The 26,418-nt window shown below is 39.7% G+C and overlaps 1 protein-coding gene across 10 annotated transcripts in view; it reads left to right on the forward strand.

Annotated features, from left to right (window-relative positions):
• The window catches only part of POU2F1 (POU class 2 homeobox 1), a 117,316-nt gene that overhangs the window by 44,716 nt on the left and 46,182 nt on the right, over nt 1–26,418 (forward strand). For 7 of the 10 annotated variants that reach the window (XM_084510411.1, XM_084510413.1, XM_084510418.1 and 4 more), the window contains exons 2-4: nt 16,433–16,498; nt 23,337–23,437; nt 26,256–26,309. In XM_084510411.1, the coding sequence (XP_084366537.1) occupies nt 16,433–16,498; nt 23,337–23,437; nt 26,256–26,309 (221 nt within the window). Of the gene's footprint in view, nt 1–11,454; nt 11,681–16,432; nt 16,499–23,336; nt 23,438–26,255; nt 26,310–26,418 lie in introns of those variants that run through there. The other 3 variants (XM_084510420.1, XM_084510412.1, XM_084510414.1) reach the window with 2 other exon arrangements.

Genomic DNA, 26,418 nt, shown 5'->3' on the forward strand with positions numbered 1-26,418 from the left:
TGGCCAATTGAAACCAAATTAAAGAAATGGTATTTCAATGATACCAAGCTCCTGTAGCTTTCATGAAAGTGATGAAAAAGTCAGAGAGAGGATCCTAAGTATGGTGTAGGATAAGCACTCTTCCCGCTCCAGGTGCAAGATCTTTCATAGTACGATTTCTCATGGAAATGCCTGCTATATTTTTGTGCTCAAGAGTAGCCAAAAAGCAAATTGAATGCCAGGACTTCACCAGGAAAAGAACAAAGTGCAGAGCAAAATTAGAAAAAAAGTGTTGTGTCATGGACTGTTAATGCTATGTTGTTCTGCATAGCTCTTCTCCCCCTACATGAAAAAAAATGCAGAAAGCAGCATTGGGGATCGTTGTGAGGAGGCCATTCCCACTTTTATGGATGTCTGTGTAGGCTAGAGATTGTCAGCTTTGTGCAAGAATTAGGGGAATGGAGTGATGCTGCAGAAGAAAACATGAAAAAAATAACAGAGGAAGGTCTTCAGCATGTGCTTATGCTATGGGACTTACTGCTGCAGGATGGCTCCTAAAAGTTTACATGGACTCAAAGGAATGTTGAAAAGATTCATGGGGGAGAAAAATCCCACGAGGATTGCTCAGTGTTGATAAACATCCACTGCCCCAACGAGTCTGAATTGTAATCTGTGGGAGAAAGAACGTTGGGGGGGGAGGAAGATGTCTTATGTGCCTTCTGTGTTTTTGCACTTTCACCTAAATATCAGCTTTTTGCGACAGACCCAGTAGCAGGGAGATGTCCTGTGCGTGACGATGTTAAAGGCAAAGCACAGAGCACAGTCCTTACCTTTGCTGCTTGTCTGCTCAGCCGACCAGCAGGTAGGTACATTCGTATGGCCAGTCAACTCCCTGCAGCTTCAGGTGCGCCTCTGGCCTTCTGCCCCTGGGTTAGCCCATGGGGACGTGGTGAGAGGCTGGGGGAAGCAACCAGGAGCAGAGGTGTGGGCGTAGGCAGGAGCAGTGAGCTACACATGCAGGGTGCAGGAAGGAGGGTGATGAGCAGAAGATAGGATACGTGCTTGTAAGCAACAAACTGCGTTCCTTACCTACAAGTCTTCCACTCTCTCTTGTTGTCAGTCACAGGAGAGCTGTGTCTGTAGATGGGGACTTAGCAAGCTGAGACAGAAAGAATATAATTAAAACTGGAAATACCTAAAAAGTACTTAGGAGAGCCATTGTCTTGTGGAGGACCTATAACTTGATCTGCAGGAGTTGTATTTATCTTTTGTCTCTTTCTGCTGCGTTTTCTTGATTACAATTTGCAGGATGACAGGCGTTTTCTGAGTGGTGTAGTGTTTCTTAAACTTCAGTACCTTGCAGCAGAAGAGAAAAGCTATTTCCTTTGCAGACATTGCCTCCTGTTCTGTAAATAGCAGATATTCATTTTGCATGCTGAGCGTCTGCTGAACTTCGGAGCGTATCCATACTTTTATTTTCCTGTATTAATCAAGGCAAAATGGATGTGCTTTTTAGTAGATGTTTCCTTTACAGGATGCCATAATTGGTGTTTCGCTTGCTGAGTGTTTAAACTGTAGCCAAAATGAAGCAGATACAACCTCTTTCTCATGGCCAGCTGTGCAAGTTGCTATGGGAACTCGGTGGGGACTATCTGCAGATTACTGCTCTGGGGACCACACCTGGCTTATTTGCATTCAATTTAAGTTGGGGAAAATTCAAAAGAAGAAAAAAGGAGTGTAGACTAGCCAGTAGGCAGGCAGAAAGGGCTTGTCATTTGGAGACTGACACTTTGGACAGCAAAGCTGCTCTTATTTGTGGTTCTTGCAGACTCATGCAGGGCTCTGAATTTCGTAGCCTTTCATGCGTTTTGTTGTGAGGCTTGTTGGAAATTTAATGGCACAGGGGGCTTCTGGTGTTAATGCCTCTAACTTAGTAAATCTCGGTGAATTTGCAAACTTTTTTAGTATTATTATTTAGCAATTATTCATATGTAATGAATAATTACTTGGTGATGGTGAGGGATTAGGAAGGCAAAATGCAACACAGGTCATTCTTGTAAGCTGGCATGTTAGTTCAGGTCAGTGCGATATTAAAATGTCAGTGTAATATTGTGTTGCTGGAGAGCTTAGCCTGGCTTTTTTTCCTGAACACTGAAATTGCTCTTCTTCCAGCGATGACTGTGACGACTTCCTAAGAAGGCTGCGGAACAATTTTCATTCAAGTCAGCAGCAGTGGTCAGCTAGCAGCTTTCAGGCTGTTTGTAGCTGGATTTCTGTGGATTATGACGTCCTGGCACATAAGTACTTTGCTTCTTTCTTGTTCATTCTTGCTACATCAACTTGCCTGTTGACCAAGACCGGACAAAGTGATTAAAACAGCACTGTATGCTGACGTGCTCTTCGTGCTATTTCCTCCGCTGGTTTCAGTTTTCACCTGCTCTTGTTTTCGTACCACAGAACTGGCAGACTGCCTTGGTACCTTGCTGCAGGAATGCCTTACTGGAGCATGTAAACTCTGTAGAACAGTGGCCGTGGAAGCCTTGAGAAATATGGGAGAACCTCAATGCTTAATAATAAACTAATAAAAATCTGAGGGATTATGGGTGGCTGCCTGCCTGTAAATGTTCTGTTCTTAAATCAGGTGACATCAGCATAGATCAGATTGTTCCCATTCTCCCTTGAAGATCCAGGTTTTTAGACTGTAATGATGCTGTCGAATTAGTTAATTAGTATCTTTCAAAATTCTTCAAAGCAGTTTCTTGAATTTGGGGTTTAGCATTCTAAGCAAGGTCTAGCTAAAGTCTTGCTGGTGTAATTGCAGATGTTTCTCTGCTTCTTTCTCTGTTAGTTATTTGTCAGCACATCCCATTTTCTCAATTTTTAAACCTTTTAGTTCTAATGTTTTCTGCAACACATCTGAAAAAATTTAGAAAAAAATGTTTAAGTAGTTAAGTCTTACAGTGTACTAATTGAGTTTCTATTTTTGAGCGTGGAAGTGGTGTATGTGGGGAGACCAGAAATCAAAAAGTATCTACTGAAGAGTGGCATTGGAACGGTGCGTGCATGTGTGAGTACACTAACCGGTTGAGTCATCAGCATTACGGCTGAGAGTCAGTGTCCCAAAGAGGAAATAGTAGCTGTTGTGAGACGTTGATTTCTTCTGTTTGCCGAAGTTGTAAGTTGTGTGATAGAGCTCAAACCCAAAATATAACATACAAGTGGATTTAAGCTGTAGCCAGTGAAAGTTTTAAGCTAATACTGCTGCTGCTGAAGCAGTCCTGCCTGATCCCTGGTTGTTCGTTTCTGCCTCCATGCTGCCTTTGCACTTCAATGGGGTAAACATTTTTCCCCATGGATTATAAGAAACTGAGCTGGGTTAGTGTTTTCTCCTTGTGGTTGGATTAGTTTTAACACGGATCAATTCTCTTGTGTAGTTCCCTGCATGGCAGCACAAGCAAGGAGGCAGCAGAGCGGTGGGGATGAAAGGGGCTGCAGCTGCCTCTGCTGACTCAGCACTTGTGTCCCATGGCCCTCTGTAAGTGCCTGCTCACATTTACATGAGATCCTAAATTTGGTGTCCAATTCTTAATTTTTGGTGCTCGTAGGAAGTGTGTTTTATTGAGGAATAAATGAATCTTTTGGGTATCAATTTTTAAATTTTGATGTTGCTTCTTTTGACTTAATTTGTTCAGTTGACTTCTTCTACCATGTAATTTGGGACTAGATCATGAATCTCTTTGAATCTCTTTGTATTCTGTATCTGTCAATGAATGATTCCAATCAAAACCAGGTTACAGAAACTGGGACAGTTCAGAAAAGTTTTTCTGCTACAGTTTGCTCTAGAAATAAATATCACATTCCTTTCTTCAGTTGTGTCTATGTGCATGTAAAGAAAACGTGCACATCTTCCCAGCAAATCCTCTGCAAACGTAGCCGCAGGTGGTAGTGCTACTGCACGCCCTGCAGCATTACTGCTAGTGAAACTGTTCTTGTGGTTATTTCCTGGAAAAGCTAATCAATGTCTTATCTGCTTTAGCATAGCTGCTAAAACTGGCAAAACTGTGCTTGTGAGCGTTTCCTGGAAGAGTTGATGTAGATGATGCAGATAATACTCCGTATGTGTAGTTATGGTGAGGTTTTCACTTTCTACTGTTCCTAAATTATAAATTAAAGACCCAGGTGCCCCGTAAATCTTTTTGATTGATAGTAAATTCCATCTTATGCTACCTCTGACCAGCCAAAACGATAGATGCTCAGTAGGTTTGCGGGTGGATGGAATCAGTGTCTGCAGTGTGAATAGCTCTGTTGCTTCTTTTGGACCTTGCATCTTGCAGGTTTTTGTTAAATTTGTAAGATACAAAGCAGCTTGTCTGAAATTTGGCCTTTTCCTCTTTAAGATCAAATAATTTAAGCTTCAGAAAGTAGCATTCTCATGACATACCTCGTAGTTCCTACTACAGGTGTTAATAGTGTCTGGATTAATGTGTTAAGGGCACTAAGGCAATATCCTGCTTCAGATTTGAGATAGCTATTAAGGAAAAGAGAGCAAAAGCAGCTTCTGCAAAAGATCGTAGTAACGGTGGTGCAACTTCAGTTCATACCATGATCTGTAGATGTTTTGCATGGGCTTTTTTCTATTAATTTGTTTGTCAAACACTCCGAATGCTAACTAGAGCTAAATACCACCTCTGCGGCTGATCTTGATGTATCCGCTTGGCTCCAGCAGCAATCATAATAAACTTAAACTGGTGACTTTGATTTATGTATTTTGAGAGTGAACTGTAGTGTATTTAATGACAGGTAGTGTGGAGGCTCTGGGATTTGAATTGAGCCGAATTGTATGGTTAAGTTATATATTGAATTAGTCTATTCTTTGTAGAGCCCCTATTCATCAAGCTAGACTAGTAATTGCTACTTTATCAAAGCGGAGAACAGAGAAACAGCATGTTTGTATAATGCATTATGTTTTGATTTACAGGTGAGTTTAAAAATAATGTGTTTCACTTCTGAGTGCCTGTCCCTGCTATGTGTGGGCATGGGGAGGCAAATGTAATGCTTTTGGAATGCACATGCAGTGCTATTTCATAAATACAACAGGTCAGAGGACCGCTAAGACAAATATTAGAGTTCAGTAGTTGGACTTAGCATAAGCAGTGTTCATATATTGCCAGACAAATCAATTGTGTTGTGATTTACGTATTCCAGTCTTTTACTCAAATGCTTGTTTTTTTAATGTGTATTGGCATAACATTCGATATTGTAAATTGTTTTGCTATCTTCCTTGTTTGGGATGTAGGGCAGATGCAGGGCAGAATAGTAAGGGTGCCATGACACAGCATGAGCTGTTTATTATATAGTCCATTCAAACACATGCACAGTGGTTTCAGCAGCCACTGCACATGTGGCAGATGCATTCCAATAAATGTCATCCCAGCACGTGGCTAGTAGAAACGACCACTGTGGGATGTGCTCTGGAAGCTGGTGTGAGCCCCAGGGGATATGTGAGCATGGGCTGGCTTTCCTGGCAAGGGAAGGGAAGCCAAGTCACCCTGCTCCTCACACTGCCAGGGTGGGAGTGCTCCAGGTTCTCCAGATCGCACAAGCTACTGCATGCATACCATAAAACCATGCAAGCTTTCAAAAGCATGCAAGGCTGTTTTTTTCCTTAGTTTCAGTACTGCTGTGATGCAGATCTGTGCCCTTGGACTGCTTCCTTTTTTTATTCATTAAATTCTGAAGTTCTACTGATAGTGTTCTTCAGCCCTCCCTTGTGTTTTGTTCATGTAACTTCACATCAGTCTTTGTTTCAGTCTTCCCCTACTTGGTGTCCTGTAGTACTTCTCTGAAAAGCAATGTAGGGTGTGAAAACTTGTAATGAAATAATAAGAAAACTTCACTAGTTAAACAATATGCACCTGCTCCGGGTGTTTTAATATTTGTCAGCGTGAAGTATTTCAAATTGGACAAAACAGCAATTTTAAAGGAAGGCAAGACCTAGATATATGTGAGTAAAAACTCAAACAGGTGTCTCCCTTCAAATATTTACATTTAAAAAATGGTTTGACAGACTTTAAAAATTTCTGCATAACTTTGGAATGCTGCACATGGAAAGTACCATGTGTAAATGTAGTAGAGGAATGAACATCAATTCTAATGTTATGGATCCATACCAAGCGTGGCAGAATCCAAGCATGATTTGCTCTTTTTCATGCTATTTTTAGTTAGTGTTTTCCTGCAACTATTCAAAAGTGCAACTGTGCAACAGCTCTATGGCAAATTCAGCATCCTAGTTAAATAACACAAATTTGTTCTCAAATGTGCGGTAGGGCACACTTCTTTTTTTGAATTAAGTTCCTGGAGCCAGTGCTTATGATGTAGTGCTCAGTATAAAAATAAATAAAACTGTCTGAAGCCGTTATGTGATGGTGATGAAAACCTTGAAAGCATGATATGAGTGAAACATGAGTTCTTAAATCAGAAAACGTTGAAGATCTAATGTTTGCTGGTCTTCCAAGTATTCCATGCTTTTGAAGAAAATGTTATGACTTGTGGATCGAAGGTGTGGTTTTGAACACAAAGGGTTGTCTGTACTACAGAATTATTAAACTTGCACTGAATTTATATCCTTTCTTCCTGAAAAGAAAACAATCAAAATGAAACAGAAACTTGTATGTAGATGTTATATGGATCCATTCTTGTAAGCTATGGCTTAAGGGGAGGGCAAAACTGTTGAGATGATGCACTGGGATGACAGTATCAGACATGAGTTTCAAATATAGCTGTCGCAAGCAAACTAAGCTTTAATACTGTGACTTTTGAATTAAGTGTGTTTAATTTCTCTTCTGCCTCCATGACTACTCGCCCTGTTTTTTTTCCCCTCCCCATAAGGTGGTACTGTACTATGAGTCTCTCATGACCACAGTTCTCTTACCATAAAAATGACTTAAACCATTATAGCTACTATCATCTGAGGACAAAAATAAGTGAGATTTTTAAACGCACAAATGAAACCCTTTATATTAATGTGTCAGGTGCTTATGAATGTCTGCTGTCCTGCACTGATAAGATGAATTAGCATTTATGGTTTGCTGTCTCTGTACTTAATAGCCTTCAAAAAAGGTATGTGAGAGAATTATGAAAGACACTTTGCAATGGAAAGTTTGAAAGGATAGTTACGATTTGAGTTAGAGAGAGAAGTCAAATTAGATGTAGACTGAAATTCCAGTTCATAGTAATTGTATAATGACCTGTAATTCTAAAACAGGCCAATTTTATTAGACTTTTCCAGAAAACTGCTCTTTGGCTTTCAGAGCAAACAGCAATTTTCAGATAAAATCAATTTTGTTAGCCAAAGTCAAAGGTGGTGGCTAAAATTAGAGCTTAGTTTGCAGCTCTAACTACGAACAGGCTGCTGTCTGTCTGTCTGTAATTACCCTAAGAGGATTGTGCCAACTTTAATCACAGTTTATTTTTGAAGTACGTGATTTTTTATTTTTTTAATAGCACATTGGAGTTGTTTGAAACTTTTATTGGGTTTCATTTAGTTTGTGGAACAGAGACTCGGAAATGTCTCGAGTTAAAATGTAGTAGCTCTGTGTAATGTCAGACTAGAGGTAGCTGCATCTACTGGTCTTGGTTGGCAGGACGCATAGAAAGCAGCCGTGCTCCAAGTGTATCCAGTGTGTGTTGGAGTGCTAAGTCATGCACCATTGTGAATGCTTTTGTTACCAGTCTTCTTCAGTGGTTCTTCACAGTAAAATATACTAGACACTGATGCAGTAATGAAGGCAGAATGCTAATATGTTGTGATTAATACCATGTTTTGTTCCAAGTACACTGTACAACAGTGTAATAATGTGCTGTTGGTTTATTGGGTAATCTTGCCATGTTCCATCAGAAATCATGTCGGGAAGTTTACAAAGGTCACGCTTGTCACAGAGCTGCCTAGTGGCAGAAATTTCCTAGCTGTCATTGGGAGCATGTAATAAATGACATTTTACTAATATATGGAAGCATGCCTATATCAAAATGGAGGTGCTTTTTCTCCATAAAGGTGTTACAATGAAAGAATGTTGTAATAACTTTGCCTTTTATCCCTTTAATTCTGCATTGTTTCTGTAGTCCCCCTGCCTTCCCTCCTTAAAAAAAAAAAAAAAAAAAAAACACCAAAAACCAACAAAGCACCTGAAGATAAGGGTTTAAATATCCTTATCTCCTAGTTTATAACAACCTTCCCTATTTATACCATTTTATTTATAATATGTTACATTGGGGAATAATTTTGTGGAATTTACAGTTACAGTGAATTGGGCATAATAAATGGAGGAAGTGGGAGGAGGAATAAAAGATTCAAAAGCAAGTCTAACAAGGAGCTGCATAAGCTGCAGTGGGAAATGAGATATACCTTACTTTTTGGAAAGGGTAAACTATCAAGTATAATCATTAGGACTCTGTAAATGAAGTGACAAATTGGTGGTGACAGTGAAGCAAAAACATTTAAAGTGGGAAGGTATGGAAGGTATTCAAAAAGCAAAGAGAAAAAGAGAAAAAGGGTAGAAAGTCTTCTGAAACCTTTCTGCAGTATTTGACTGAAGAATATCTGCCTTTGCCATACCTGCCTCCATCAGTGGCTTTAGTTCCTTTACTTTTATGGAAGAATATGAACAGAACAAGGGGCAGGGAGGAATCATCAATATCACAGTTGTAGAATTGCTTTAACAGTGTGGGAAATGGAGAGGGTTTTACTTCTCCACAGATGATCACAAGGTGTGCACCATTCTCTTTCTGGAGACACCTTTGGAGGAAAAGGCATGACCTGGAGTGATATTTTGTTTAAATGCAGGTACCACAGGTGTGACTTTTGGTTCAAGGTATTAAGTAACTTTTAACGTGAGAATTCTCCACAAAAAGTACTCAACGACATGGCAGAACCTAAACAGAAAGTTGTGTGCTCTGCCATTGGTTTTGAGGCCAGGTGGTCCATGCTGTTCTTCCCCGAGCGCTTTCCTACTTCGGTCTTCAGGCCTCCTTCCGTGGCCTACCAGATAAACTGTTGGAGTAGTGCAGCCTAGATGGAACAACAGTTTTTTTTTTTTTTTTTTTTTTTGGCCAAAAATTCATAATTTACATAAAATGCAGGATAACATTATGAAGAATGAAGTGGTCACTGAAAGTACTGTTTCTTTTGGTCAAGTTTAGTTTGAATAGTCAAAGTATGTGGCTTTGCAATTAGCAGGTCAATGGGAGTTGCATTCAAATGTGCATGTTTGCCTGAGGTGGTATGTTAAGGAATATCGGCCGGCACAGTCAGAACGGGAAGAAAACTTGGTTGCCTTTTCCTTGTTAGCTGTCAGCATAAGGTTGGTAGTGTGGCTGTTGTCCAGCACTGGGGTGCTCCAGGGCACTTGCCAGCCCTGCTTGAGGCACATCCTTCCCTGGCCTTGGCTTACTGTTTCACCGTCGTGCTGTTAGCCACGCATCGCGTGTCACTACACACACGCCTGCCTTTAACGGTCGCTTCCTGCACTCGCACACTTCTGATGCTGCACCTGTGTGGGACCAGCTCCTCCTGTTAGAGGAGGGTCCCAGGGACGGCACTGCTGACCTCTTGCTGGCTGCCTGGGCTCAGCCAGTGCTGGAGCTGGCACCGGCTTTGTCCAGTGTCACCATTCGTGTCCTGCCTCCTCTGATGAAGCAGGTGGATTATGTCACAGCGTGATCCAAAAGCATGCGTGGACGGACGTGGTCTAGTGAAAGTCTGTGAACCGTGATGCGCCTCAGAGGTCTTGATGGGACTCTCAACTCTCTAGAAAACAGTTGGAAACCAGGTATTAGGAAAAGGTATTTGGTACACATGGTTGTTTCTCTGTGGTTAGGAGCACGTTCTCTTCTTGCAATCTTTTTCAAGTGTAGATCACTCATGTTAAATATATAGTGGGGAACGTCTTGTGTTAAGTAGAGATATGAACCTGAACAGAAGAAGAGGTCAAGCGTGGAAATAAATTCCAGTCAGTAGTGGATGACTGAGAAGTCCCTTTTCTCTCGCACTCTCTTGTTTGGAGAGGCGGTGCTTGAATTCACTTCAGAAATGAGGAGAAGAAAAGTACAGCTAGCTTAAAAAAAAATAAAATAAATCTTTAAATTCACATTAACATCTGGCCCAATCCTGTAGTCCCCAGCACTGATCATCACACTTCTTTTTCTGATCAGAACATGGAATACTACGTGTTGGGATGTCCACATTACACTTTGATGTAAATGTTCTTGCTGTTTTGGACACTGGTATTTGAATGGTAATCAAACTATTTGCAGTGGTTCAGTGTAGCATTGTAGTTCTTTGGTACATTTAATTCTGTGGAGCACTTCTGGAAAAGAGGACTGACTCCTCCGTAGACCAAAGCCTCTTCCCTATTTCCCAGTTCTTCAGCGTATTATGGACACAGCAGCAAGTGTGCTCTGATTATCGTTGGGTGGTTCAAAGCTGCAAGCCTGGTGTAAAATGTCCCTTTTAAAAATCGTAGCGCCGCAGTAAGCTTTGTTTAGCTATATTGTGTTTGCTTGTGGAAGGGATTAATAATAGCTTTTTTTTTTCTTCCTTGGAAGTCATTGGAAAGCAAAAAACTAAATCTATTTTGATTTCACTTGGGATAGATTAGTGGGTGTCAAATGTTACACAATACTTGACACATCCACTGCTGTTAACTTGGCCGTTGCAAAGGGATTACCAGATAATGAATCACCAAGCTCTTTAGCCATTTAAAAAGAATTGTGCTGCTTCCTTGCCCTGGTATTCCTCTTTCCTGCCCAGGACCTTCTTGTGACAGTCCGTGTTGCGATGTGGAAAACGCCACACAGATATGCAAGCACCAGTTTGACAGCTCTGTGTTCGGCTTCTACCTTGCTAATTGTTTTCATGGGATTATTTGGATTGTGTAGAAAGCTTTTTCCAAATCCCCTTTATTACTGAAGTTATTGTTGCCAGCAGGAATAAGATTAAAGGTGCTTAAGTCTGTAGAGTTGTTTCTAATTTGTACGTGTCATTTCAGTGGCATTTTAACAGAACTCTGTCTCTCTTCCCTCCCTGCTCCCCTGTGGTACTGTGCTCGAGTTAGGGCTGAGAAGCCAAGCTATTGGAAGAAATTTCATTTTGTTCCCTAATTATTATGCTGGCACTCAGGAGATAATTTTTCCCTTCATGCACTGCCAATTAATATGCAAATGAGCTGATAAATATTTATACCGTGATTTAAATTATGCAGGGAGCGCTTTCAGTGTACTCTGCAAATGAATTGTTCATGGACTTCAAAGTGCTGGCTGCTGTGCTAACGAGGGGAGATTTGCATAAGGCCCTAATCAGGCGCATACTGATTAAGCTTCATTATGGAAACTGCCAGCTGCAATCTTTGTTTCTATTTTATTACAAAAAGGGGAACTTTTCATGCTTCAGTCGCCTTGACAATGTCAGACACAGCTAGTAGGAGAGACTAAAACTCCACAGAGCAACTGAAGTTTCCCTGTTCAGTTGAAGATTGCTATGGTGTAACTGAAGTTGTATTTCTTCCCCCACCTCCCCACTCCCTTTCTTGTGCCGTTGAGAGCAGTAGTGTAGATTTGATAGAAATTGCCATTCTCCCTTTCCTTGGACTGTCTGAACCTGTAGAGGATACCACAGCAATGCTGGACTGCAGTGACTACGTTCTAGGTGGGTACCAGCTCAGCTCTTTCTTATAAGCGTTTAATATGGAAATAGAGGGTGTGAGGTTGACTATGCATAGAGGCTTAATCACATATGCAGAGACTAGAGAAGGTGCTTGCAAGGCTGAAGCTCACCAGTGAATCGGCAGCAAGTAGCTGCATGATATGTATATACTGTATGTATCTATACCAGGGAAATGTGTTGTTTTTTCCCCACTTTCCCTCAATCCAGGAGAATTCTTTTCCTCTGCACTGAAGAAATTTGCAGTTAAGCTTGTGCTTGGATGATATTAATACAGACCTTTTGCTTTTCAGATTTCAATCTGAGAAGCATTTAGCCTTTAACAGACATTGAGACTTAGGACTTGACTTGCATGTCTGTGTATCTGAAATTTCAGAGCATTAAAATAAGAAAGAGGGGGGTCTCAGTCTCAAAGAATTTACTAGCTGCACTGAGGCATTCCCAACAGAATGTATATTATATCTGTGTGTTTTTAATGTAATAGCAGGGTTCTTCAAGCGTAAGAGAAAATAAGGTGGAGTCCACAGTGGTTGCCATTGATACCGTTGCAAGCTGTGCCTAAGGTTACTGGGATAATGTATTTCCTGAGCTGAGATTCCATCAGGACTACAGAACAGGCATGCCATAATTTCTTCTAAATGTATTTTTAAGTTATTTTCAAAAAAAAAGATCATTCTAGTTTTGCAATAGATTTTGTTTTCAAGGCTCTTTCCCTGAGCTTCACTATACTGATTTCTTTAATTGCATTATATATGTTCATAAACAGTGCATTTTTGCACGCTTATTTTAATTTAAAATTTTGCACTCTTATTTTAATTTTAAAGCAGACACATGAATGTTTGTTTCTGAACATGAAATGGTTTTCTGAAAATGAATTTCTACTCTAAATCTACTCTAAACCTTCAGCTGAGTTTTCGGTGTGTGTGTGTGCACTCACATTGAACTTTGTTTTATTTCCATGTGCATCAGTGAAACATTTTTGCTGGCTGTGATGGAGTATTAGCCAGTTTCACTCATATGGATGAAAGGATATAGCAAGAGAAATTCTGTGTTAGGATTTTGTTTTGCTAGGCATATACAGTTCCTAGTAGTCCATGTTGGTCCGGTGTCTGCTTCTTTCTTCCAAATGCCTTCTGAAATGTTACTGAGGGTCTGCGAAAGCGTGGCTCATTGCTGCTAGCAGAGCAGCAGTACTGACTGGAATCACTCCTGAGAGTTTGATTTCAATCATGCACCTGCTGCTTTCGATCCTTCCTTCTGTGGAGTTTACTTTGAGATGATGTTGGCTAAGTTGTAGCCCAGGGCCTTTATTTGAAACCCAAGAAAGGTCTAAAGGAAGAAGAAAAGGTGAGGGCATTATGATTTCTTTTATTATTATATGTATATATATTATTTATATATATATATATACACACACACATACACACACACACACACACACACACACACACACACACACACACACATATATATATATATATATTTAGCCCACTTCATGTTTTTATTCTTTTAACTTTAAAGCAGAGAATTTATGAGTATATATATAAAGCAAATCTCTGTTGATAATGAATCTGTAGGTTTCGTATCCTGCAGGAATATGTCTGTTCTGCTGGTGGCAGTTCTGTGCTTCAGATGTATGCCATACCATTTGCAATGGAAATAGCGGCATTGTTCTTGATGCTTTACATGCAGAAGGCCCACAGACTGAACAAGTAGCAGTCAGCTGGTGGAATAATGGATGCTATCCTTCATTTGAACATGAGCAGTACTAGAAAGATGTTTCTTCATCCAACTTGCTGCTTTTTCACAATTACAGCTTTTGAGGTCTTTGTCAGGGATAAATCCTTACAATAAATTATTTGTCATTTATACACACTTCTGCTACTTGAGTAAACTTTATTTGTATGTCTAGTACTAGCAAACACTGGAACCCCTTTTTTAAATGATTGTTTTTACACTATAGCCTGGCAGAAAAACATGTCTCGCCTTGTGGAAAGGGGCCTGTACCATTCTGCCTTTGTCTTGAACCAACCTGCTTGTCATGCAGGAAGATGTGTTGTATGAGCATCCTCGTGCAGAGGGAAGAGTCAGTGCAGAGCTTGGCTTCCTGCTGAGGGGACAGACCTGTCCCCTTCCAGGTGCCATTGGTTGATAGCTATCCTTCCTGGTGGTACTAGTGCTTTGGTTTCTGCTACAAAGTAGTAGCACAGGGTGCTGCATGCTTTTCTTCAAGAGCTTTACAAAGGTGTTCAGCAAGCAGCTCCTATGTTGTTGAAAGGTGATTCCCCAGCCTGTGCTCTTCCCCTCTGTGATCAGTCTTATCATGAGCTCAGGCTCTCCTGCTGTGGGTTTAAAAAGAGATCCTACATCAAACAGCCCCATAAGTTAGCCTACTTTCCACAGCAGGGTATATTGGGCTTGTAAGCTCATGTTCCTGCTGGATGAGCACTCTTCATGTTTGTGTCCAAAAGAAGTGTCCTGTTCAAGTATTCTCTGAACCAAAAAACATTTCAATAGCCACCCGTGTGTCAAGGAACTAAATCAATGCTATCAAATGAATGTTACCTATAGTCATTTCAAATAAGTGTGCTGTTACCACAAAAAACTCAAGGTACACATAGCTACTAAATAAAACCATAACTTATTTCTTTTTTGAGACCCATCAGCAGGCAGTGGCATATCACAGAATGGTTTAAATTGGAAGGGACCTTAAAGACCACTCAGTTCCTACCCCCTGCCATGGGCAGGGACACCTCCCACCAGACCAGGTTGCTCAAAGCCCCATCTAAGCTGTCAACCAACATGAAAAAAGCTTATTTCCTGCGTAGTCAGTGGAACTGTGTTCTCTGCTTCTGGAGTGTGTATGATGTTATCCAAATGTGTAAAATGACAACGTGAGGAGCTGGGAAGCAGCAGGTTCTGTACCTGCAGCCTTAGCAGAGCTCTGTTCTAGGCTGCAAACTCTTATCTTGAATGTGCTACTCAGAGGTTGTGGAAATCAGGGCAAAACTTCAGCCCTTTGCTGATATGTGGGCCAGGAGTGCTCAGCTGGAATGGCTTTCCTCACTTGCTCCCTGTTCCAAAAGGCAGTTTAATGCATTTGCCTTTGTACTAAGAGTAACATTTATAAGGGAGTATGTTTGAGGCCAGTTGAGGTATCAGGTGTACACACAGCTGACACTTAAAAGATGTGATCCATAGCCATAGAAACTCTCAAAGAAGAGTTGAGACTCTGGAGAGGCTGAACTAAATTGAGGCAGGTTCCTGTTTGTTACAATCCGCTGGATTTTCTAGGCCCCACTTGGTTCCACTGTAGTAGTTGTTTATGTGGAAAATTACATTAGTTTTAAAAATATTTACATTTTTTAAGACTTAAGACAACAATACTTACTGGAGTCTTTCCAAATGTTACATCTTCTACCTTTTTCTGTCTTATATGCTGCATTTCTAACTAGTTTCCCCATCTAGTTAATCAATATGCCCTTTGATGTGACTCCTGTTTTCATTCAGACACTGCCCAAGTGTCTTCTGTTTGGTTCATATGTGTGTCCCTCCTCTGCCCTTGCCCCTGGTTCTGATATCCCGAGGAGGGCGCTGGTTTCCTCTGGGCAGCAGCACGTGGTATGGTAGCACATGGCAATAGTCTGGCTTCTCATCTGCAACTCTCCTAGACTGCAGAGCAATGAAGAGTCTGGGCTCTCTTGGAAATACCTGGGGAAAGATACAGGCGTTTATGCTGTTACTGTATTCCTCTTCAGGCCACTGGTATTTTGGAAATCACTGCTTTGATGAAAGAGGTAACCTTTTTAAGCACGTAGAAAGCAACAGAAATCCTGAGGTTAAAGACTTAATTTTGAGGTCATTTGATTTGTATTTAATGGGCTATGGGAATGGAAGAATGTGCTTAAGGATTTGCTTATGCTTCATTTCATGAGCTAGTCTGTCTTGAGATTCTTTTTATAGATTTGGTTTGCAATAATGTGACACACTACGGTTGGTAGCTAGGAAGGAGGGGGTAATAAGCTGTGGAGCTGATGCTGTACGCAGAACATCTGTATGGATTCCTATGTATGGAAACATTAGTCTCTGCCTACCATCTGGAGAGGCCCTCTCTGTTGCACTGTACTCAGCTGACAAGCTTTCAGGTCCAGAGCAGACTTTTCAATAGGTTGATCTACAGGGAGAAGGAAGAGAAATACTTCATATTCATAAGGTTTTTGCATGAATACATAGGGAATCCCAAATAATATCGGTGACATTCCTGTAAAATAAAAATGAAGAATTACATAAATGGTATCTATTTGATTATGTTGCCTGAATTTTCTTTTTCTTGTGGAGGGTTTAAGGAGAATATAGGCCTTGGTGGTCAGACCTAGTATTTTTGAATCTGTTCATAGTTTTCTTCCTTTTTAACTATTTTTCCTTCTTGCTTTTCAGTTCCACTGAACTTACAATAAAGTTTTACTTATCCTTGGCTTCCAACATGCTGTCTTTTATTCCTTCAATTCTATGCTTTCGCATATGTGCACAATGACAAAAAATGTTGGAACAGTATTTATTTGGAAGTTGCAGTATTGTGTTCTGCTTCTGTTCATTTCTTATTATAAAATCAGCTGAATTAGGGTAAGCTACCTACCAAATCCCAGATGTTCTGTATGTCTCCTGGACAAGGAAGCATAGATAGGTTTGTGTGTTTTTTGCTCGTGTTACTTCATCTTTGTTTCTGTTTCAATGCAGACTCAAGAATGAACAATCCGTCAGAAACCAGTAAACCATCGATGGAGAGTGGAGATGGGAACACAGGTAAGAAATGCTGAATCGGTGCACAGATACTTTCTGATGGAATGAAATGGATATGAAATGAAAAGTGAAATTTCGTTACCAGTTTACAGGAACAGCAACACAGACCCCAGAAAAATCCTGCACCTACTGTTTTTAGAGACTTGAGAAGGCTGCTTGTCTCCAAGCTGAAAACAAATCATTAGTCCTGCTCTATGCAGGCCCTACTCACACATTATCAATATTTGTATACGATCTCCCCTTCCTTCTTCCTCTTATTTGTAATGCTTCTGATGTTACAGAAAGTCTTGTGCCACTGTTCTCCATAAGTCATCCCATCCTTTCCTGTCAGAATGTATCTTTGGCACCTCTAACCTCCATTTATTTTGGGGCTGAAATTTTCCCTGGCAGATGTGGGCTATTGGCTAATCTTATTTCCATTTTTAGACTTTATCCGAGTGACAGCAGTTCTCAGGAACAAGGCAAAGGGAGAACGCATAACTCCTCAACGTTAAAAAACTGTTAGTCCTCTATGTAATGTTGTCATGTGTTAGAACAGAACCTTGAAATTTGGCTGGGACAGAGTAGCTTTTGTATTGGGGCCATTGTACCTTTGGGCACATCATCACGATGTGGCCAATTTGTAAGCCGTTAAAGAAGTTTAAGTCACCATAACTCAGTCATGCTATCTCATGCCTTAATTCCTTTCTGCAGGTAATTTAGGGTTCATTTTAGAAATGAGAAATTACAATTCTGAATGGACAGTAAATAGTTCTATCAAACACAAAATCTTCTCTGAGCTCAGGGTAGCTCTCAGGGAGAGAAAATTGTAATAGGAAGGAACCTGTTCTTGAGTTAAGAGAAGTTTAGTTACCTTATGTGAGGAGAATTATTTTCCTCCTTTTTGCTCAATAATTTTTATTTTAAATTCTGAAGATGTGCTGGAATTAGCAATTTACTTTATGCTGGTGTTTCCTTATTCTTTGTACGAGATTTCAATACAGCTAACAGTGACTGAATGTTCCTGATGCTGATCTCAGAGGCTGGATGTTTTCCGTCATGGATGGGGTCAGTCAAAAGGAATTCAGCTCATTTACCTATGTATTTTTTTTATTGGCATCTCTATTTTTATGCTTGCAGTTGTTTGGTACTTCCCCTATTACAAATAGCTTTCCATGTACAAAAATGATGTATTATCTATTTAATACTCCTTTAGCATGATTTATAGCATTATTTCAAAAATGTACAGGCTAGAAATATTTCATAATCAAAGCATCAGGAGAACAATGGTCTTAAATATCCCTTTTCTTATTGAACCATTGTATCTGACAGGTTTGTATAAACCTCTGAGAAAACTCAGACTTGCTGCTCTGTCTGAATTCAGTTCCCTGAGTATACTTTCTCGAAAGTTTAGATTTACGTGCAGCTTTAACTAGCATTTCTGCTTCAACTGAGCTGTTCAGGAGGAGGACTTGGTTTATTTGGAGGTGGTCCATTATCACGGAAGTGTTACACCTGCTTTAAGCAGAACCCTGGCTCTGCTGCCCTTGGCACATACTTGTTAGTGTAAGGATGGTGGTCATGGTACAAAGAAAGGAAGAATTGTTGTAGATGCTTTTATTACAAAAGGGATTACAATGTATTTTTTTTATTATCATGCTACGGTAACTTTATTAACAATGTTTGACTCTTATTGGTGTTTGGACCTTCTGCAAACCTTGCTTCTGTAACTTAAATGTTCCCAGTCATTCATTTCATATGTTTCATGACTTTTAGTGATCTATTTTTCTAAAGTTACCCAGACTACAACAATATTGGAATTTTGAGGGCCCTTTGTTCTGTGGTCTTTGTTTTGTTCTCAAGCATATAGTGCTCATAAACCACTGGAGGTAGTTATTAATAACTTTTGTGATGTTCTCTGGGGTCTCAGTTGTGTTAGTCAACTGACAGACATTAAACCCTTAAAGCAATACTCATGGAAAGTAATTTTAGGTTTCTGATCAGGGTATTCTGGTTTTGGTTTGGGCTCTGCATACTTAGTAAGAAGAAGTCAAGTCAGATGTTAAGGAAGGGGGAGTGCCATTGATTGTCTAGGGAGCATAAGCTCTGAAGTTACACGCATGAAGATTATTTTTATGGATGCTCAGAGTTCTGATTTTTGTGGCTTTTCAGTAATCGTCTGTTTCCTGGTGACACTTATAAATCCCTTGAGTCTACCGTGTAAGCACGGCTCGTCTGTCTCTTGATCCTCAGTGGCTGTTTGTTTGGATCATTCCTGCTTTCAGTGCAATGAGCTGATGGGACTTGAAAATTTTAAGAGAAAATACTATGGGATATGGAATTGGGCAGAGCAAACACTTGAAGGAGAATAAAAATACAGTTACCATTGGTAAAGATGACAACATCAAAAGTTCTCAGTTGATAATGAAGTTTCATTAAAGTTAACAAATGAGGCTTTTGTATTTCTAACACTCTTTAGAAAACACAGTGAAGTTCGCTGAAATTAGTCACAATAAAATGCCTGAAACAGATTTTAACTTTGTGTGTTAATTTGACTTCCCATGCAAGGATCTGAAAAAGTAACCCATATTTCAGATGAATTAAAAACAAAGTCTCAATGCGTGCAAAAGTTGTTGGACAGCTGTTTTCACACAACTCTTTTCCAACCTTGAGCAGTGGCTGGATAGGCCATCTAGTATCTACTTGGAAAAAAAAAAAAAAAAAAGGAGAGAAAGTAAGACTTTGTCTTAAAGAAAACTGATAGCTTTTTTTGATTCCTTTATGTAGGAAAATTTTCCGGAACAATTCAACTTTTTTTCTTGTTTAGTGCATATTCTTTTTAAAATGCTGTGTGAATGCAGTAGTATGAAAGCCAAAGTTATAATGTCTTTTGAAAACTGTAGCCTTGGGGCATGCATTGACATAGCAGCAAAATAATAAAATTTAAGTGTAGTATTTGAAAGAAGGTTTCTAAGTATTCTTGTTTGCTTTGCCTCATTTTCTGAAATTGAATTTCCAGTTTCCAGAAGAAGAAAGTCTATGAGAGAGGGACTGTGAAATATTCTTGAACTGCTAGCATGCTGGGTGTATATTGCTACTAAACTTTTCATTAGTAATGTGGATAAGGAATCAACAAATTTTGGGTACTGGGGATCTGTCTTGCTCACAGTATAGATGGGGAAATGTAATGCCAGTGCTAGAAGACGTCTCCCACGGCACAGTGCAGATAGATACCCACTCAAGTTAGTTTGGAAATCTTCCTTCTCTCTGCTTGCTGTCCCTTCATAAGACCTTTCTCGTACCTTATTCCATGTCTCCCCAGACTTGTAGTTCTTCTCTCCTCTTGCTTTCTTGGGCAGTTTGTGAGATTGGGCTAAATTCTGATGATTGTTGTCTTAGGATTTTGAAAGCATGTTTTTCTTCTGATTGCTGATGCAGTGCTTCCTTCCTGCTCTGTTTAGTCCTGTTTGTCCTCTGGAGGGTATGGTTCTAAGACAGTACAAACTAATCCAAACTCAGGCTGCCCCAGTAGTTCATGTTCTGTTCCTCTCCCTGCAGTGGCACTGAGTGAGATGGTTCAAAGATATGATTCATCTGAAAATTAATTGCACTTTCTATATTAGTCTTCATCCAAATCAGCTCCCTGAACTAGCTAACTTCATGACTAAATTTATTCCAGAATATAAAGGTGCTTAAGTTGCATTGGACTCAGGCTATAAGGGTGAAATTTCATCCTAGTGCTTGCTGCAACCCAGCAACTTGGAAATGGGGGGAGGCTTGTTTGTGTACTGCCAACTCTCCATTCTCCCCTTGTTTGCATCATCTGCTGCTTATCAGGCCCTAAGCTAAGATAGTTGTTTTTTGTTTTTTGTTTTTTTTTGCCAGTTCAGTGAGATATGAATTAACTTGTCCAAAAGCGAAAAGGAACAATTCACCAGAATAGTTTTCTACTCAGTTAGCAGTGTGAATTGACTTACTGTTGTGTCCATGAAATATCAGAAGGGGTAGAACAGGTATCATGTATCTGGAAACAAAGAGATAAGAGACTGAGATTTTCTACTCCCACTTTTTTTGGTGTTGATGAGCTGTTAGATCAGCTCTGGCAGTTATGTGAGAGCTAGGAAGGAGATGGAAAACATGTAAATGCTTGTATTATAATCACAGTACTTGTGATTCCATCTGCCATGTTCTTAATATTATTTTCTTTTACATTTAACTCATCTTGAGAAAAGTGGCACTCTGGTCTTTCCACGTCCTTGCACTGTGTTGGCCTTCTGATTCTGATAGCTTCATTTTCCAGTCTCCTTACCAGATTTCTTGGATTCCACAGGCATGCTGTCACATCCTTAGGAGCACCTTAAGAGCAAAGCCACTTGTATCCTGGACTCAAAGTTCACTTTCCCTGCTGTTCTTCAAAAGATGTAGGCATCCTGTGATAAATGCAAGCAACCTTGGTAGCGTTCCTTCTAAAACTAAGGCTTCATCCAAAGGGGAAAGGGACACTACTTCCAGTTATGAAAGAAAGCATAGGGTGCAAGTAGCACAGAGTATGAACAGGTGGGGTTTAGTTTTTGTTTTTGCTTGGAGTTGAAATTTGGGAGGTGTGGGGGGAAGGAGTTACAGTACTTCAAGGACTGACTTAAAGAAAATGTTAATTTCTCTCAGTACCTGTCTAAACAGCTTTTTGGGACCAATGAATATTTTAAGGCTCAGCCTTTTAACTTGCTTTGTTCAAAACTGTCAAACCTATGGGGCTTGTTTCAAGTCTCCATATGAAGAGTTGACAGAAGTGCCAGCTTGGAGCATCTCTATTCGCACTTGTAGCAGTGCTTTTTTAATATGGTATCATGATTTGAAGCTCTTTTTGTAAGACAACTAACTGGGACAACCTCACCTGTTTATTTAAGGTGAGGGTTCCAGGTAGTTTGCTCAGAAATGGGTCACTTTTTTTGAAACCTGCAAGTTTCTGATTGAAATGAGAAACACCTGCCTTACACTAGATTTTCTTTATTTTTTTCCCTGCTTTTGGCGATTCCTTGGTGCAGATTGAAAACAACTGATTCAAAGCATCTGTTTAAATTAGGAGGTTGTAGATTGTTTTCCTTGAATTACAGTAGCTGTTCATTGGAGTTTAATTTTTTATATTGACCTAGTCATTTTCCCATTGAGAGAATCCCACTTTTGCATTGAGAGAATTCTGCAGTTTATTCTAAAGAGTGGACATAACTCTTCTAGCTCTTCCAACAGATCTTCTTACCTAACTTTCTTTGGCAAAATGCAACTGACTCATATTCATGATCAATTCAGGCCAGTGATAGCCTTTCCATGCACTTTGAATTGGAATTTTAGATTCACTGTGCAAAATAATTTTATGTAGTTAGAAATTTCAGTATTTTTAACTTGTCTATGGATCTTTGGCTGCAATAGATTTCTCTAAGTCTGTAAAACCTGGTCCAAAGCACAGAGTGAAAAACAGTTCATCAATTCTTCCCTCACACCACCTCCACCAAAAGAAACACACATCGAATGTCCGCCTTAGGTACACCTTAATGGGTGCTTGACTGTCTACATTATATCTGGATTTAATTGAACTGTGACCTCATCTTTGGAATTTTATTTCTGTAAGCTGTAGGTCAAAACTGCAGTGTAAAATATTGGACAGTGTATTTTCATAATCAAGTTTTGTGCCTCCTTGCTTTTTGCAGATATTTCTAAGGGATAGCAAACCCCCGTTGTTACTTAACAACGGTGACTCTTTTGCATAGTAGATAAGCTAGGCTTTTGCAGAGGAAAAAATGTAGATGATGAAAGAGTTCTGAAGCAGGAATTAGTTTAACACCTGTCCATAAGCAATGAACAAGATCTGTTGTGAAGATATGAACATGCAAGTCTAATGCTGTTTGTACTTCATTTTAGTCACTTTTTTTTTTTTTTTTTTTTTAAGATTGCATCATAAGTTTTAGAAATTCCATACAGCCTGACAAACTCGCTCTTCCTTATTGTTGTTAGCCATGGTAGGTAGTAACACCCAACATAAAGAACCGGTAGTCCCCAACACTGATTTTTATCATCTCCCCACAGAACGATTCTTTGAATTTTATAGTTGTGTAGTTCATAGTATAGCTTATGGTTCTCTTTGCAGAAGAGAGTTCTCTGATTCTTGTGGAGAAAGTGCTCAGTTGTCTTCCTCACAATATGATTACCTAGGGATAGTTTGAGGATTTTCATGTCTTCCAAGCTCTCTTGGAAGAAGACAACAAAAATGTAGGAAAATAATCAGTTTGTAGCTACATGCAAGTGGATGAGCAAAAGTAAGCACAGTCAGTTATGTCATGAGAGCTCTGCACAATTATTCATGCAAATGGGGAGAGATCTTTTATCAATAAACTGTGGCCCATAACTGCTATGTACATTGTACTTCTGTTTGCTTCACGTGTTATTTTTCTATATTGAATGAAAGGTGACTATCTCTGAACCTTGTTCTTGCCGCTTTCTGAACTTAAAGATTGTATTCAGGTACTGAATAGAGAGTGTATGCAGAACTGAAACATTTCAACCGTATCAGCACGCAGCCATTTGATTCACAAACCATGGTCAAGAATGATGGAGATAACAGTTTACATGGGGTAGGGAAGGTGATTTTAAAGAATTTAAGTATGGAGCTGATTCAGTTCAAATGAGGAAAGGTATATTATCAAAATCTGGAAGTGACAGTTTTTTTCAGTTAAAAACCTCTTTTCAGTTAAATTCTTGTTATTCTTGAGTGTTTTCTAATTACATTGAAATATTTGTAAGTCTCAGTACAATCATATTCTCTTTCAGTAAATATCATAGCTAATAGTTCATATCTCTTTTCCTCCAGGCACGCAAACAAATGGCCTGGACTTTCAAAAGCAGCCTGTGCCTGTCGGAGGAGCAATCTCTACAGCCCAGGCCCAGGCCTTCCTTGGGCACCTTCATCAGGTAAGAGAAGACCCATTTCAAAGTCAAGGAGACTCAGGCAGGTACAAATGCAACTTCTCTTGTGTACTCTTTTTCTGTGAATAATGGGTAGTCATGTAAAGGAATATGTGGGCACACCACATGCTTAAGTAGCTTAGCCAGGGAAAAGTTTTTACTGTGGCACTCATTTCATTGCATTAGACTGTGTCAGGGTGAGAGCTACTGGGGAGAACCAGAAAGCATCTATTTGGGACTTGTAACTGCCTAAAGTATATTTTTTAAAATTGTTAATGGACATACAGAGTTGAAATGTAAGGTCAAATTTAGCCTTTCTGCTAAAGGATTGCGTTAGCCCAGCAGCTGCCAAGACTCTGAAACTGTCACTGCCTAGCGAGGGAAACAAAAATGGTGTTGAAGGGTAGTCAGCGCTATGTTCCAACCTTCTGAGCTCTTACATAGTAACTAAAAATATGAAATGATGGAACGTACTAAGCATATATGGTTCTGTGAGTTTTTAAAGAGTTATTTAAAGAAAAAGTACCTGTGTATAAGACAGTACATAGCTTCTACTACCGTCCCTCTATTCTTCTGGTACTGTGTTTAGGAAATCAAAGCGGATCTTTAGATGTAGGCTGAAGCAAAATGGGGCATTCTTAGGTGAAGAAGAGCATGAGGGGTGTATTTGTAGTTTTTTAACCTGATCACACTTTATATATATGAAAACAAATGTCCTAATTTCTTTCCCTTCCTTGACATCAAGTTTGAAGTTTAAAAATACTGCAGATAATTGGCTGACCTTGAATGCTTGGGGTCTGGGGTTGCACGGTTGTTGCAGTATAATTGAGCTACTGAGGCTTTTATGCCATCCTAAAAGAGCATAACCTGGCCTTGCATTTCATGCCTATGGAAAAGCAGGAAAGATGTTGGTGGAAACAAGCATGATTGGGTTGATGTTGGGAACTTGCTTTGCTTTCTATGTTGTCATTTGTGGCTTGTCACTATGTGTTTAACAGGGAGACAGAGCTGTCCTGAAGAGTTTTTAGGGGGCTTGTTGTTGTTGGCTGGTTGTTTTTTAGGCTTTGTTTTGTTGATAGAGGGCAGTAGTTTTATTTAGTGCACTACTTTCTCTTGCTCTGGAAATGTATTTAGTTAAACAGTTGTAAGGATCTTTGTAACTTCATGTTTGGTAAAGTGATTAATTTCTTGGAACTCTAGTTCAAAGAAAAATCTCAACTGTTTTTATGTACCTGTGGGTGTGTGGTACTCAAAAACTGGCTATCCTCTTTTAGTATAACTGCTCTTTGTGGGATGTTATTCAGCCTTAACACATGCTGCTTTCCTCCAGACCAATACAAAATATTGGTATATAGGCAATATTCAGGAGCAATTTAATTCCTAATTAGAGAATGTGTGTGGAAGGGGTGTCCAGACTGTGTTCAGAGAGATTTTCAAGAATATTCTGGCTGTACCTGAGTGTGATACACTTAGTCTTTTATGGTCCTTATCATTATGCAATTGATTAAAAAAAAAAAATCTGAGTCTGTTACTTTGGACAATAGGATATTATTATTTAGATTTATTATTTATTATTCTGCTCTTAATTCATGTTAAAAGCTCAGATTACATTAATTGGAAACCGGTACTTTCCTTGTGGTGAGGAGGAGCTTTTCTGAGAGTGTTTGCGTGCATATAGAACGTGCTTAGTAAGTCTAGTAGGATTTCATCCATAGCAGTAGGAAATACTTCCATAGTGACTCTTAAGGGTTGCTTGTTCAAATACTCAAGTTACTAATTTAAATTGAAGTATGTTAAATTAAAACTCTCCTTCCTGTGCTTACACATATGTTGACACATTTGTGATGTATGTTATGTGTGGACATATTTTTATAGATGCCAGAGTGGTGCATCTTGACTTTATTTTTTTCTTGTGTTATCTGTCTTTCCAATGAACTGTGGTTTTCAAACGTGGTTAGAGATGGACTTCACTACAGGCTGTTAATCTGACCTTTGAAAGTGTTGGTAATTACATGGAATTGCTCATTTGTAGCAGGAGTGGTGGTAGAAACAAGGAGAAACTGATTCAAACAGTCTTCAGTAAATAAAAACTTAGCATTTGTTATACAGAGAAAATCCTTCTTATAGGTAAAATGCCAGTGTTTAAAAACCTGTTTCTGAAACATCAGATTCTTTTTGCTGGTGACGCAAGATCTACTTTGGATCTGTCTGTTAATCACAAACGTTGAATTCAAGTTTTGAGTATACCTAGATCAATACCACCTTTGTGAAGCGTTTCCAGTCCTCTGTTTTGAGACAGTCTTTTCAGTAGCTGAGGACTGACTGCAAATACTTCATCGGGTTGATCTGTGGAAGAGTTTTCTGCTGTGGGTTTTGTGCTATGCAGGTGATTGCTCCTCTGTCTTATAAGGAAGCAGGTGAATGCAGTGTGCATATTTGGGGTAAGACCTATTCTGAAATACTAGCAGGATGATGAGTAGAGCTTAGCACCCTCCCCTGAACTGTGGATTTTTATGCAGCAAGCAGAATGAATAGGCTGTCCACCCTGAAAATGTTCTGTTTCTACTCAATTCCACTTTAATATCTGGGTCCCTAGGCAGGAATACCTTCCACAAGAGATAGACAAATAACACTGAGTCATACAGATATACATCTAATTTTTTTTTCTGGTCTGAAGCTCATCCCCTATATTTCAGTGATTCGAGTGTTAGAGGGACAGGCATTGTTCTTGGGGCAGTTTTTTTGGGGGGGTGGGTACTTCCTTCTTACACTGTTTTCTGTGGATTCAGCATTACTTCACTTCCATTTTTGCACTGTGTTGTAGGTCCAGCTCGCTGGAACAAGTTTACAGGCTGCTGCTCAGTCCTTAAATGTACAGGTAAAGACTGCTTCCTTCTGCTGTTCGTCCTTCTCTCATTTTGCCTTCTAAACAACTTGTTGGTCCTGTCAGAGATACCTTTGAACCCCTGATACGTTACTCTGTTTTC

Source organism: Aythya ferina, assembly GCF_964211825.1.
Source record: "Aythya ferina genome assembly, chromosome: 1".
Lineage (NCBI taxonomy): Eukaryota > Metazoa > Chordata > Aves > Anseriformes > Anatidae > Aythya > Aythya ferina.